At 49.4% G+C, this 13,108-nt stretch overlaps 1 protein-coding gene across 1 annotated transcript; it reads right to left on the minus strand.

The window, feature by feature from the left end:
* Positions 1 to 893: 893 nt before the first annotated feature.
* Positions 894 to 7,312, minus strand: terf2ip (telomeric repeat binding factor 2, interacting protein). The gene is made up of 8 exons (XM_086149641.1): positions 7,227 to 7,312; positions 5,904 to 6,150; positions 3,952 to 4,091; positions 3,622 to 3,857; positions 2,380 to 3,199; positions 2,203 to 2,291; positions 1,512 to 1,907; positions 894 to 1,346 (listed from the first exon to the last, which is right to left on the minus strand). The coding sequence occupies exons 2-8, from the start codon at positions 6,131 to 6,133 to the stop codon at positions 1,125 to 1,127; spliced, it is 2,133 nt and encodes a 710-aa protein (XP_086005767.1). The 5' UTR covers positions 6,134 to 6,150; positions 7,227 to 7,312; the 3' UTR covers positions 894 to 1,124.
* Positions 7,313 to 13,108: the final 5,796 nt, after the last annotated feature.

The following is a 13,108-nucleotide window of genomic DNA, read 5'->3' on the forward strand; positions in this document are numbered from 1 at the left end:
AATTGTACGTTTTTGCTGGATCACAGATAAAGTGCTACTTCTATCTTGAAGTTCAAGAAAAAAACTGAATGTTAAAAACTACAAGTTTTCTTATTTCGACGTGTGTCTGCGTGCAGAAAAGTAGCTTTCTGTGTTTTTTATAATGTTTTCCGGAGGAAAGGGCTGCCGTGCGAGCCGAGGCTGCGTTTTTAACCCGCTCATCACAGACAGTGACGGACGTTGTCGCGAGGCTGCGTCTAAATGTTAGTTTTGCAGAATTAAACTTTTATTAACGCTGTTTAAAAACCGGCCCGTGATACCCGGGCGGGATATCTGTCTTAAAAAGTGTGGAGAAAGCGGTCCGAGTCGGCGGCCCTGCGGCTCTGACGTCTGTAGCCTCTCTGCTAGATGAATGTAGCTTCACACAAGAGAAATGGGTGGGTGGGGGGGGTTAAACCCAGGGATCTATGTTCATGCTGAAGCAGGTCCAGGTCATGACCGCAGCAGGTGTGGTTTTATATTTTAATTGTGGCCTTTGCTTTGAATTCCCCCACAATGTAACCGGGGTGGGCGGGGTCTCTCTGATCTCCAGGACCTTCCTCTGTTCACGGGCGATTCTTCTGCTTTGACTTCCCAATCTGTTTCCTTTGAGTTCATATTTGTGTGTTTGTTCGCCCGCCGGGCCTGAAATCCATGAATGTGCGGCCCGTGTTATTTTCCTTTGTGGGAGGGGGATGGTTAAAAACTGAAATAAAAACGGTGAATTGGATGAAACTCCAATCTCTTCCAACATGTCTACTGTTCTCGTTTTTAAGGGATAAAAAAGTTTGCAGATCACACCTCTTTAGTTATCAAAACTGGTGGCCCGTCTCCAATGAACCCCCGCTATTAACAAGTGGTACAGTCCAAAGGACGAATGTAGAACAGAAAAAATATTTATTCCTTTGCTCATCCGGCTTCCAGTTTCCTGAAAGCGCAGAAGCTCGGTAAAAACAAGTTACTCCTTCAATCGCCTTAAAAGGGAGCGTGTGTGGAACTGTCTTTAAGCTGAGGCGGGTTTAAAAGGCACACGCAGTCATTAAGAAGAAGGTTCTTCTGTCAGGTTTTAAGAACCCTCAGGTGGTGGAACAGGAAGTGACGGACTCTCACCGCTCCGTCTCCAGGAACGCGATCCTCTTGGCGACGCCGTTCTTACCGTACTTTTCCTGCAGCTCTTGGCGGTCGGCGGGGGAGGCAGACGACAAGAGGCTGTCGTCGTGTCGATCCCAAAAAGGCCCCTGAAAGGACGAGGGGTTGGAGAGAAGGTCCTGCGCGGCACGGAAGTCGCCGCTGGTCTTGAGCAGGGCTTTGGTCACAGAAGCTAAGTCCTGAAGACAGAATAGAAACCAGGAAGTTGCAGTGCGAGGGTTTCTTGGAGATACGGGGGGTTCCCCGAAAACCCCGAACCACGTCACACCGAGGGGTGTTGGAACACAGGAAGCGGTCGATCCATGGAGAGCCGACGTTGTGTTAGGGCCCTCGGATGTGCTCACCTGCTTCGTCTGCTTCATCAGCTCTTTCATTCGCTGCTTATCTTCCTCCATCTGCAGCTGAGTCCAGGACGGAGCTGCAGCTGCCGCCTGTTCGATGATGGACTGAGAAGGTTCCTCCTGGGTGTCCTGCTGGAACACGAAGAGGTGGGCCTTGGAGGAGGACTGGGCCACCGCCACTCCTTCCGCCTCCGGTTGGGTGCTGCTGCTGCAGTTCGGGATCTCCTGCCGGGGAGCGAGTTCAGGCTCGGGTTCAGGTTCGGGTTCAGGTTCGGGCTCAGACGACGTGGACGCGGTATCTGCGGCGGCTTCTGGACAGGGGAGGGGGGGTTCTGCCAATGTTGGTGGTACCGATCCAGCTTCAGGAGGGTCCTGGCAAACCTCCATCTCCTCCTCGAACTGGGACACAGAAAGAGAAGAGGTCTTAAAGCACCAGCGGTTCTTCTCGGAACATTGGAGATGATCCTTCCTACGGAAAGGAAACTCCATGCCAATAAACAAGAAGATGTAATCTCTTCCATACATCAAATGTAAAAATCTTCTTGAGCTTCTCCTTCTGTGTTTTTGCACAGCTGGAATACCAGTCAATGCTTTCCAGGGTTTGCGGGCAAACGTTCAGAGCTGTCCACTTTATCAGAATGTCAACACCAGACATGAAGCTAGACTTGACATCTACTTCTAAGCGCCGCCTCACCCCGCTGCCATCCTCGAACTCCTTCGTCGCCAACTCGAGGATCCCCAGCGTCGTTTTCGTGCCGTGGCCCACCGGGGGTGAGCCTGTATCTGCAAACCAAACGAGGACAGGTGAGACCGGGGTTCTCGGAGAGGACAAGCATGCTGTCATCTCCTGGCCGGGAGGGGGCCGTCGTACCGGCTGGAGCTGCTTTGGGAACGGGATCCTGATCACGGCCCACTGCCGGTGGACTCTTCATCCCCCTCGGCCTCTTGGAAGGCGGCGAGCCCTCCTTTGCGTCCTCTGGGGGATTGGGCCTCGCCTTTGGCTTTGTCTTCTTGGAGGGCGGCGGAGACGTGCACGGTTCTTCGTCAGAGGAGGACCTGAGCTTCTTGCTGTAGACCTTCGGCTGAAAATCCAGCGCCCTGCAGGTTGCCCGGCGCAGCGGTTCCACCGGCTTCTTCATCTGCCTTTGTGTGTTTTGAGACAAGCCGGCACCCGGAACGCCTGCTTCACCTGACACACTTTCTGTTTGGGGGGTGGCTTCGGGGTGGGTGCGGAGGTCAGCAGCTATCTGAGGAGAAGAACCATCAGCTGGGCCAAGGTCAGCATCTCCCTGAGGAGGAGGTCCATCAGCTGGGCCGTGGTCAGCGTCTCCCTGAGGAGGAGGTCCATCAGCTGGGCCGGGGTCAGCGTCTCCCTGAGGAGGAGGTCCATCAGCTGGGCCGGGGTCAGCGTCTCCCTGAGGAGGAGGTCCATCAGCTGGGCCGGGGTCAGCGTCTCCGTGTGGAGATCCATCACTTGGGCTGGAGTCAGCTTCTCTCTGGAGCTGAGGTCCCTCTGCTGGGGCGCAACACTGCATCTCCTCCTGGTCAGTCTCCACCTGTGTGACGTCCTCAGTCTGGGACGCTGGTTCTGATGGCTCCGTGCACTGCGCTTCCGGCGGAGGGGTGACGGTCACCTCGGCCTTGACGTTTTCCGTCTGCTCGCTGTCTGCGGGTGCGACCGGTTCGTCCACCTGAAGGAACACACTCAATCATCTCAGCCCGGTCTGTTAGTTTACAACCCATAAACCCTGCAACTCTATGTCCTTCTCATAGCACCATTAAGTCTAGACAGAAGCAGTTAGCTACCATCTATAAACAGTCAAGATTTAATCTCCATCCCTGGAGGGTTGTTTGCCTCCATCATCTCAGACCCAGACAGAGAACAGCTTTCTGGATCCCGATCCACTGCTGTGTTTGGAATTCTCCAAAAAAAAAACAAAGGCCTCATAGTTACAAACAGGCTTGGGAAGGGAAAAAAAAATCTCATATTTTAAATCCTGGCCTTTGGTGCCACCTAGTGGTGTTCTCAAAGCCCTGCTCGTCTTCTGAGGAGCAACATACAGCACACAGCAGAAGCCGCTCCACAAGTGGGAACCCCGTCTGAGCAAATGACCTTGGCCTGTTCCGTCCCCGTGTCGCCTGCCAAGGCCTCCGCCTTCTCCTCTTCCTCCTCGGACTGCCTCTGAGCCAGTTGCACTCTGTAGCGGTATTTCATGGACTGCCAGCTGTGACCGGTCACACGCTGCTTCTCCATCTGCTGCCACAGTCGGTTCCCACCGACTTCTGATTTGCGGCCGCGGATGTAACTCATAATGGCGGCGTCCTCCTCCGAGGTGTAGCTGGTTCTGCCTGGGTCCAAACACACAGACCATGGATATAAGAACGGAGCAGGCTACAGATGATAGCTACGCTAATGTTGCGCTGACAACAGCAGTCACCAGACCTTCATAAGGTCTTGGAGTCCTGCCTCTGCTGGATTTGGCGGAGGACCTCTGGACCGACTCTGGAGTTAACCTGTAGTCTTCCACATTCAGCTGCTCTTCTTTCTCCACACAGTCACGGATGTACTGAGTGGACACATACCTGAGGAGGAAGGGGAGGGAGGGGTCACACAGGAGCCTCAATGTCTCAACATCAACATCTGAATTGTGATTTGCTCGTATGTGAAATGAAAGATCCCCTTTAAAATGACCTGAAATGCCATGACTTTGTGATATTAAAAAAGAAAAACATACATTATAAATAGCAAATGATATATGAAAATAATAATATATTATAAAAGAGAATATAAAGGAATAGGGTGGTTTTATTACGTGCATTTACCTGGTAGATTGGAAGATGTTTGTAATTGGGTGCTCTATTGCATAACTTAAAGGGAACCCAGACAGGGAGGAGTGATTGGCACAAATATGCTTAAATGTTTGTCATATTAGAATGTGCTGTTAGAAAAAGCATGAAGAATAATTATTTCTTTAAAAACCCCAACTTATAACACATATTCTAACCTATGAGCACAGGCATTGTTTTACCACAATGCTTGCTGGGCTGCACTGTGTTAACTTTGGCTTCCCGCTAGTGTTAACATTGGTTGTACAGAATACGCTAATACTGCCACGTCGTGCTCCTTTGGAGCAATTTCGAGTCCGAGGGAAACAAAGAGAGTGATGGAAGTCTTCACAGCAAGAAGAGAATAAAGGAGTGGGAAATTGCTTTTAAAAAGAGACTTAAACCATATGCCATGCCTACAAGCACACAGAAAACCCTCGGGAAACGAGTGGCGCTGGAAGAAAAACACCACAGGCAGGAGACACTGGAAATACCTCTGCGAGGATGTCAAACGACCCGCTCCTCCTGAAGAGGTAGCATCTGATGACCAAAGACCGGCAGCAGCACGACCGAGGAGGATGCTGACAACAAGTCGCCCGACAAACTCATCGATATCTAATAAAGGCGTTTGTTATCCTGGTAATATATAAAACACGCAACAGTGGATGGTTCTACTAGCTGAAATTATATGTGAAGATGGTCGTCTAGTCAAAGGAGGGTTAGATATGATGACCTTGGACAGCTGATGACAAAAAGTGGAGCTCCTTACAACAGGCGTTCTCTCTGTCGACACAACACCACAGTTGCCGCACACACACTGGTGACTGGCTGACCCTTGCCTCTTCGCTCGTCTTCATTTTGCCTTGTCTTCAGCGTTCACCTCACTCACGGGTTCAAACGGGAAGTCGGACAAACAACATCTTCTAGCGCTGACGGGGCCGAGCCCAGTGCAAGCATATGACATCAATATCCAAACGGCATTGCGACTTGAACAACAATGGCGCTGTAAGAATGAACGTCTTTGTTTTCCAATTTATGCAAAGTAGTTGACAGATTTTATTAGCAATTTTATGTAGCTGGTACAAGTACTGATCAAATCGGACAATCGATCCTTTTATTATGTGTTACCAAATGTAACAAGCACACTTTTCTGCACTTTTTGTCGAAACTCTCTTTATGGATGGAGTGAAGCCGTTCTTCTTTAAAACCATCAAACCGTCCCCGACCAGCTTTGAATGACAACTCTGACGCCTCATCCGTCAACCTTCCCACCCTTTGCTGCACAAAATCCTTGCCTTCTCACAGATGATGCTCTCCTTCACCCCGTCTCTTCAACAACTTCATCTCTTCATGGACGAGACCACAACATGGACACCTCATGTTTTTCCCTGGGCTACCAAGTAGCAGGCAGCTCGTCCCATTGTCTTTACACAGCACTTCATCCATCCAAAAAACTCTGCGAAGCAACGGCTTGTATCTCAGAAAACTCCTGAGCTGATGCACTCGTAGTGCATTCTTATGTAGTGATTGTGTTTTGTATAGTTGTTTAATGTCAGCAGGTTTGGTTACCTGGAGACGACGTCTGCAGGAATGGAGGCTTTTTCCTTTGGATCGATGAGCAGAATTGAGTTCGGCTGCTGGAGATTGCACAGCCTGCCTCCCCCGCCTCTGATGAGGGGCTGGAGCTCGCGCTTGAGGGGTCCCGGCCGCAGGTAGAACATCATGGGTTTGCCCTCCACAGTTAGGAACAGGATTGGGGAGACTCTGGGTTTGACCGCAGTCTTGTGTTTGAAGGACATGGTTCAGCGGGGCCCAGCTGGGGAGGGGGAATCACATATTACAAAAAAGGAAAAAGTCTGAGACTCATCACGTTATTAAATAACTAAACTAATCAAGTTGGGATCAAAATGCAATTATTCAGACATTTCCATGTTCTCTTTGGGAGAGATTGTGAATGTGTCTATCAGAGAGACAGGGCATGTTAAATGGAGTTAGTCAGAACAGTGAAGGTTTGGACATGGACAGAGCATGGTGGACGAAGATCTGGTTGAAATTGGACCTGGCGGGCAGGAAGTCTGGAGGAAGACCTGAGAGATTTTTTTAGACGGAGGGAATGAGGACATGAAGTTAGTTGGCGTGAGAGGAGAGGATACAAAGAATAGGGCTAGATGGGGGAAGTTGATTTGCCGTGCAAAAAAGCAAAAGACAACGAAAATGATTAATATTAGACTAAACCAACTTTACGGCCGGTATCATGTCAGACAGGAGCTCTTTTAGCTCAACTTTTCATAATGACATGATCTTTACAAACATGAAAACCAAATTATATTAGCAATTTATTGACTCGGAATACGGAATATCTCAACTGCCTTCCAGCTAGCTTAAACTCGACGGTTTATATGACCCTCTTTAAAGGGAGCAGTGGTGTGTGTTGATATGTACTGCCATGCAAGTACAAGTAATACAAGAGGATTTCAAGTATTTCTAAAAAGTTTGTATATCTTATTCGTACTTTTAAGAGCAGTTGAATTTGTCGCGTTTAAACACTGCGGTCGGAAGGAACAGGCAAAGAGGATATTACCCCAACATGCTAGGTCGCGAAAGTAACCCTCCTCGCCCAGCGACTAACTGAAGAATTAAAGCAGTATTAAAACCAAATTAAAATAATTTAGGTGTTTATAAAATGAGGAGGCAAATACTGAGTATTTTGTTTGGACGTTGCTAGGGCCCGCTAGTTTGCTCGGTGGGCATTCTTGTTGCTAACGTTCCTATCGTAAAGCAAGTCACCCGTAAGGATTGATAGCAAATTAAAAAGGCTACTTCACTTAACAAGTATTAAAAAATACGCCGCTAAACTCCTTCTTTATTTCACATGAAATGACCTAGACTTACCTTTAAAACTAGGAGTTTTCCCGCCACGACATAAACAGACAGTGTTGGACTGCAACGTCCCTTTCCACCCACGCAACCGATTCTTCTTCTTGAGATGTCGACGTGCTGCTTAAACAACCAACACTGCCCCCCGGTGGCTGCTACTGGTACTACAATTACAGTATTTACATTTATAAATCCTAAGAATAAGAGAATAAGAACTGCAAGAGTTACAAGAAAAAAAACAATAATAGATAAAAGGAGAAAATTGTATAAACGTTAAAAAAGGGGAGAATAAGAAATACAAATAAACTATAAAGTGTCTTAAGTAACAAGTGAAGATTATAAAGTGTCTTAAGGTCTTAAGTACCTAGTGAAAGATAAGAGTGCACAAGAGTATGAAAAAATATTGTATATGAAGCTGTTATGAAATGAAATATTGCACAGATGAACATATACAGATAAATTATTACAATTTACAGTTAGTGGGTGAGATTTTTTTTTTTTTTTTTTTTTAAGGTTCAAGATTGAGATTTGAGATTTGAGATTCCCCTGCGGCTGAAAGCAGAGGAATTAAAAAGTCTGATAGCCTCAGGTAGGAAAGACCTCCTGTGGCGCTCAGTGGAGCTCCTCTGTGGTTTCACTCTACAGCTGAGAGAGCTCTGACATGATGTCAATGTGGCATGCAGGGGGTGATGGACATTGTCCATGATGCTGAGGAGCTTCCTCAGATTCTAGTATTTCCAGCTCTTGCTGGAATGGTTCGCAGCCGAGTTTGAAGCGGCCTGGATCAGGATCAGCACCTCCAAATCCGAGACCATGTGCTCAACCGGTAACACGTGAAATGCCCACTCCGGGTCGGGGAAGAAGTCCTGCCCCAAGTGGAGGAGTTCAAGTATCTCGGGGTCTTGTTCACAATTGAGGGAAGGATGGAGCGGGGGATCGACAGGCGGATCGGATCTGTCGTGGTGAAGAGGGAGCTGAACCAAAAGGCGAAGCTCTCAATTTACCGGTTGAGCTACGTTCCCACTCTCACCCATGGTCACGAGCTGTGGGTTGTGACCGAAAGAACGGTATCGCGGATACAAGCGGCCGAAATGAGTTTCCTCCGCTGGGTGGACAAACTATCCCTCAGAGATGGGGTGAGAAGTTCGGTCATCCGCGAGGAGCTCGGAGTAGAGCAGCTGCTCCTCCGCATAGAGAGGAATCAGATGAGGTAGCTCGGGCATCTGGTCAGGATGCCTCCTAGACGCCTCCCGGGGGAGGTATTCCGGACATGTCCATCTGGGAGGAGACCGCGGGGAAGACCCAGGACACGCTGGAGAGACTATGTCTCCAGGCTGGCCTGGGAACGCCTTGCAGTCCCCCCAGAGGAGCTGGACCACGGGGGAGAAGGAGGTCTGGGCCTCACTGCTGCTGGTGCTGCCCCCACGACATGACTCCGAATAAGCGGGGAAGATGGATGGATGGATGGATGGATGGATGGATGGATTCATGTACGGACTGCGGGTGGAAGACGGAAAACATGAAGAGAAAGCAAGGGGATCTTGGAGTGATAACGTGTATCGGTATGCGTCTTTTCATATCGAATAAAGTATCATCGCAGCTCCAGGTGCAAAATCCATGACGACCACACACTTCACACCCACCCTGAACATTCTTAACCGGGTGCACAAACTTGAAGGGATGTGAACAACACAGGGAGTCACCAGTGTTGCACAAAAATCCAGAGCAACTCTCAGACTATCATTAAAACGCCGTTAAAATTGGAGAGCACATTTGACCATTATAACATTGTGGTATTTGTCTGTTGACCCAGAAGTATTGAAACTACCGAGGGATTTCTCAGGATATATGAAGGACGTCTGGGGTCAGACCACACACGCAGGCAGATTGCTGATGATCTTGTTTACCAAGCGGAGGAGAGAATTCGAGGATGGTCGAAATCCACAGACCTTCTCGTTTCTATCTCAACGCTCGGGTCCCACAAACATTCCCACCCGTGGGACGACGCCGCCGTCTGATTGACGCCCCTAAACTGCTGGCTCCATCGTTATTTTGTCTCTTCTTCTGGGCCGGTTTTACTCCGGCACCTCCCTGATCTGGCCTCCTCCTGTACAGCCGGTGTTGTTTTCACTGGCCCACCAGGGCTTCTCCCTCCTCGCCTCGACCAGCTGAAACAATACCGAGCCACCGGGGCATCGTACTCCTCCGAATTTGCGTGTTTGCACGTTCTTTGGCTCGATCGCTCCTCCGGCGAAACCACGGCCAGGGAGCCAGCTGAACCCGCGTGGAATCGCGGAGATGTTTTCTAACGTGGTGAGAAGATGGAGCGGAAGATGAATTTTTGCAGTTTACGATCCAAGCTGACAGATTCTTCTCTCCTCCTGTGGGAGGCGGTATTGCACAAGTCATGAAAGCGCGGGGATTTTGAGGGATATTTGCGATCATGTGCAATATGTTCAATGTGGGCCGCCGCTCCTGGTTGTAGCTTTAATCATTTTAAGTTGAATAATGTGTAAACAAGTCCACCAGTCAGAATAACCAGTGTTATTCTGGCAAGGCCTTGGCTACTGCAACAGCGAAAAAAAAACATGGCCATGACCCCCTCTGCGTCCGCCGGTCATCAGCCGAAGCTTCTCAGGGAAGGTTCTGGCACGCTAATCTCCCTCCGGACCGGCTGCTTGGGTAAACTGGATGCGTTGGCGGAGGTGGGAACCATCATCGTGAATCGAAATGCTTTACATCGACGTTGAATTGAAACGTCATGCAACGATGAGTGTGAAATATGATATACTTTAGCAAGAAATGGGCCGCTTCCTGTCACTGCTTTGTCACTTTGGTGCTATTTTAGAACATCTCTGAATAATTTCGGGTCAATTCATGGTGGATTTGGGGTATTTTCACACACACACACACACACACACACATACACACACACTACACACACATGTCCGACAGAACAAGTTTTCCCCTCAGGTGTTATTTTGTGCCACACCGGTTGTATTCACGCGTGACGGAGGTATTTGCATCACACGGGTAACTTTCCACCGGCGGGTCAGTCACTCGTGGCAGCCAAGAGCAAAAGTGTGAATCACCTGGAAAGAAGCAAGAAAAGCAAAACTACCTGACAAAAGAATTGCGTTGCAACGTAATCAGGGTTGAATTGAGTTCGTGAAGGAAAAATTCTAGTGGGCGGTAGGAGTGACGTCTGGGGCGAGGAGAAGTTTCATCACTCTTGCGACAGAGCCGTCATGGCAGCTCCTTGTCTCTGCCAGCTGGGCCAGAAGGCAGATGTTTGGACGCAACCGAGGGCCGGGACCGTTACAAATTCACTGCAGGCCCATCCGGTGCAACCAGTGGAAACATCCAGGTACATCGGCTCTCTCTCCTGGAGGGTTGGAAATTTTCCGCTGGCCCTCTCGGCAACGCACACTGCCGTCTTCTGTTACACAATCGACACATTAATCTCAATGTTACCTGTCCAATTCAGGGGTGCAGTGTTGCATTTTGCTCTTGGTCGTCGGTTTCAAACAGTTCCAGATGGTTTGAGAGCAACCTCCGAGCACCCCGGGCTGCTGTGGGAAACACCGGGAATGCCGTCCTTCACATGCCAGGCCAGTAGCTGGCACTGTGGTTTGGAGATAAGCTAAAGAATCACTTCCTGTCCGGGCCCAACAACAAACTTGGGTACTGATGAGGCGCAGATACGGCTTAGAGCAGGCCTGGCCAACCTGTGGCTCCTGAGCCACATGGGGCTCTTACGTTCATGTCGACTGTTGTGTTTGTGTGTTTTTTACTTGTGCAATCATGTGCCGCTCCAGTGTTCTCCGCGCACAGCAAAAAAAAACCACACAAATACAAAAATCGACATGAACGTAAGAGCCGCCTGTGGCTTGGGAGCCACAGGTTGGCCAGGCCTGGCTTAGAGTGACCCCGAACTACAAGACCAGTGAATTCTGGGAGGATGTAGACTGCAAGTCATACTGGTCCGAGTACTCTGGAGTACTCCAGAGTCCAACATTGTTCTTATGGTCGACCCGCTTGCACAACACAATCCAGTATTTGTACAGGCCAACAATGAGGTGCACTTACTGCTTGGAGTGACCCTGAAACTACAGGGAGGGTGAATTCCAAGAGGAAGTAGACTGGGAACCATGCCAGTCAGAGTATTCTGGAGTATTTGGAGTACTCTGGAGTCCGCCATCATATCATGGTCGAGCCACCTGTCAATGGCAATCCAGTATTCTTACAGATTGACGATGAGGTGAAGTTACTTCTCGGAATGATTTTGAAAGCACAAGACGGATAAAGAGGAAGTAGACTAGGAGTAATGCCAATCATTGAGGTACTTTGGAGTACTCTAGAGGTTGCCATCGTTGTTGGTGATTGGCTGCAACCTTAGTGGTCATGTCTGTTTTTCTGCATCCGTCACGCACCAACTTACATCTTCTCATTTTCATCACATTGCATGAGAAGAAATAAAAAGTGCGTTTGCTCTCATCGGCAATGTTAAAATAAAGCCAAGAGCTCTTGGGTGGAGGTGGCCCTCGGCCCTCACACCTCCACCCTCCACCCCCGATTCCCGAAACACGCTCACCGCGGTTCCCGGAACATTCCTGCTGTCAGGAGATCCAAACCGCGTTGACAGTTTGACAGAAGACTCCAGTTTCCTTTGAACCTCCACGAACACCAAGTCTGGAGATTCGTTTCACCCTGGAACGAGGGAACGTCCAGGGACTCCACCCTTCATCCATTCATTAGCTATAAACACTACACAGCTGTCGTCGTGGTTACTCATGCTAGTGTTTGGTCGAAGCGGCTGAAGACACCCGGAAGCATCACGAGAGCGGCCACATCTACGTGAGTTTAGAGGGCTAGCAAACGTGGCCGTCGCCGTTGTCCTCCATTGCTGGAGTCCAGTGTGGCTTCATCGACCGTGGGAGGATGGAGGAGAATCTGGAAAGAAACCAGCCTGGAGAACATGATGTGAACAGAACCTGGAATCTTCCAACCTCTGATCTGCTGCTCTACCAGGTCTGGGAATCACAGATACCCTCTTACTGATGGGAGAAGATCTGCTGGTCCACCTTCGAGAGCAGGAACCCGAGGAACCCTTGGAACCAGTGACAAGGGGAAGAACAAAAGCCGGCGTGCCTGCGGGGGGATTCCAGCCGTGTTTTCTGTCCAAACACCCGACTGAACCCAGCCTCCTTCTGTTCGGGGAGTTATTTCTGGGCCTCGGTGGCAGGTGTATCACTTCAGAAAGGGGGTTGTGGTGTCACACACACTCACACACACATTGAGGTATCACACACTTCGACGGGAGTGAAATTCCTCTGATATTATAAACAAATAAAAAAGGGGGATGAAAAACAAAAACCAAACAAGCTGCTGATTTTCTTGGTGTTCCAACAGAAACAGCCCCCCCCCTCCCTCCCCCCGAAAAAAAAGAAATATAAAATAAAAAAATCGCCGCCTCCATCTTTGGCCGAACGATTTCAGCAGATCGGCGGAGGAATCTTGGCAACCGGTGGTCAGCGGAGACCCGGCCCCGAACAAAGCGAGGATATGCTGACTCGACATGGAGAACATATTTAATCACCATCATCGTCAAACATCCACCATCCGGCCCCTAGACAGACCCCCCCCACACACACACACACACACACACACACACCGCCGCCGCCGCCATATCCACCCACAAACCGCCGCCTGCCAATTCAACAGGCTTATTTTAAAGAGGGGGTGAGCAAACTTCTTCTTTCCTTTCTCACGTCCTCCCAGCATCTGCCCTCCTCTGCCCCCAAACCCAGGAAGTGCTATAATCCTCATAGTTTGGATTAGAATATTCTGAAATAACCGCTGACAATGCAGGGACTAAGAATAGACGTTCAAGCGGT

Source organism: Fistularia commersonii, chromosome 7, assembly GCF_037954325.1.
Source record: "Fistularia commersonii isolate RoL2024-O1a breed Wild chromosome 7, RoL_Fcom_v1.0, whole genome shotgun sequence".
Taxonomy (NCBI): domain Eukaryota; kingdom Metazoa; phylum Chordata; class Actinopteri; order Syngnathiformes; family Fistulariidae; genus Fistularia; species Fistularia commersonii.

Excerpts from the sequence above, each read along its gene's own strand:
- terf2ip (XM_086149641.1), bottom strand. The coding sequence starts at position 6,133 with ATGTCCTTCAAACACAAGACTGCGGTCAAACCCAGAGTCTCCCCAATC. Across the intron at positions 2,292-2,379 it reads TCCCAAAGCAGCTCCAGCCG|ATACAGGCTCACCCCCGGTG; the intron begins GTACGACGGCCC and ends TTTGGTTTGCAG. Across the intron at positions 1,347-1,511 it reads TGATGAAGCAGACGAAGCAG|GACTTAGCTTCTGTGACCAA; the intron begins GTGAGCACATCC and ends TTCTGTCTTCAG.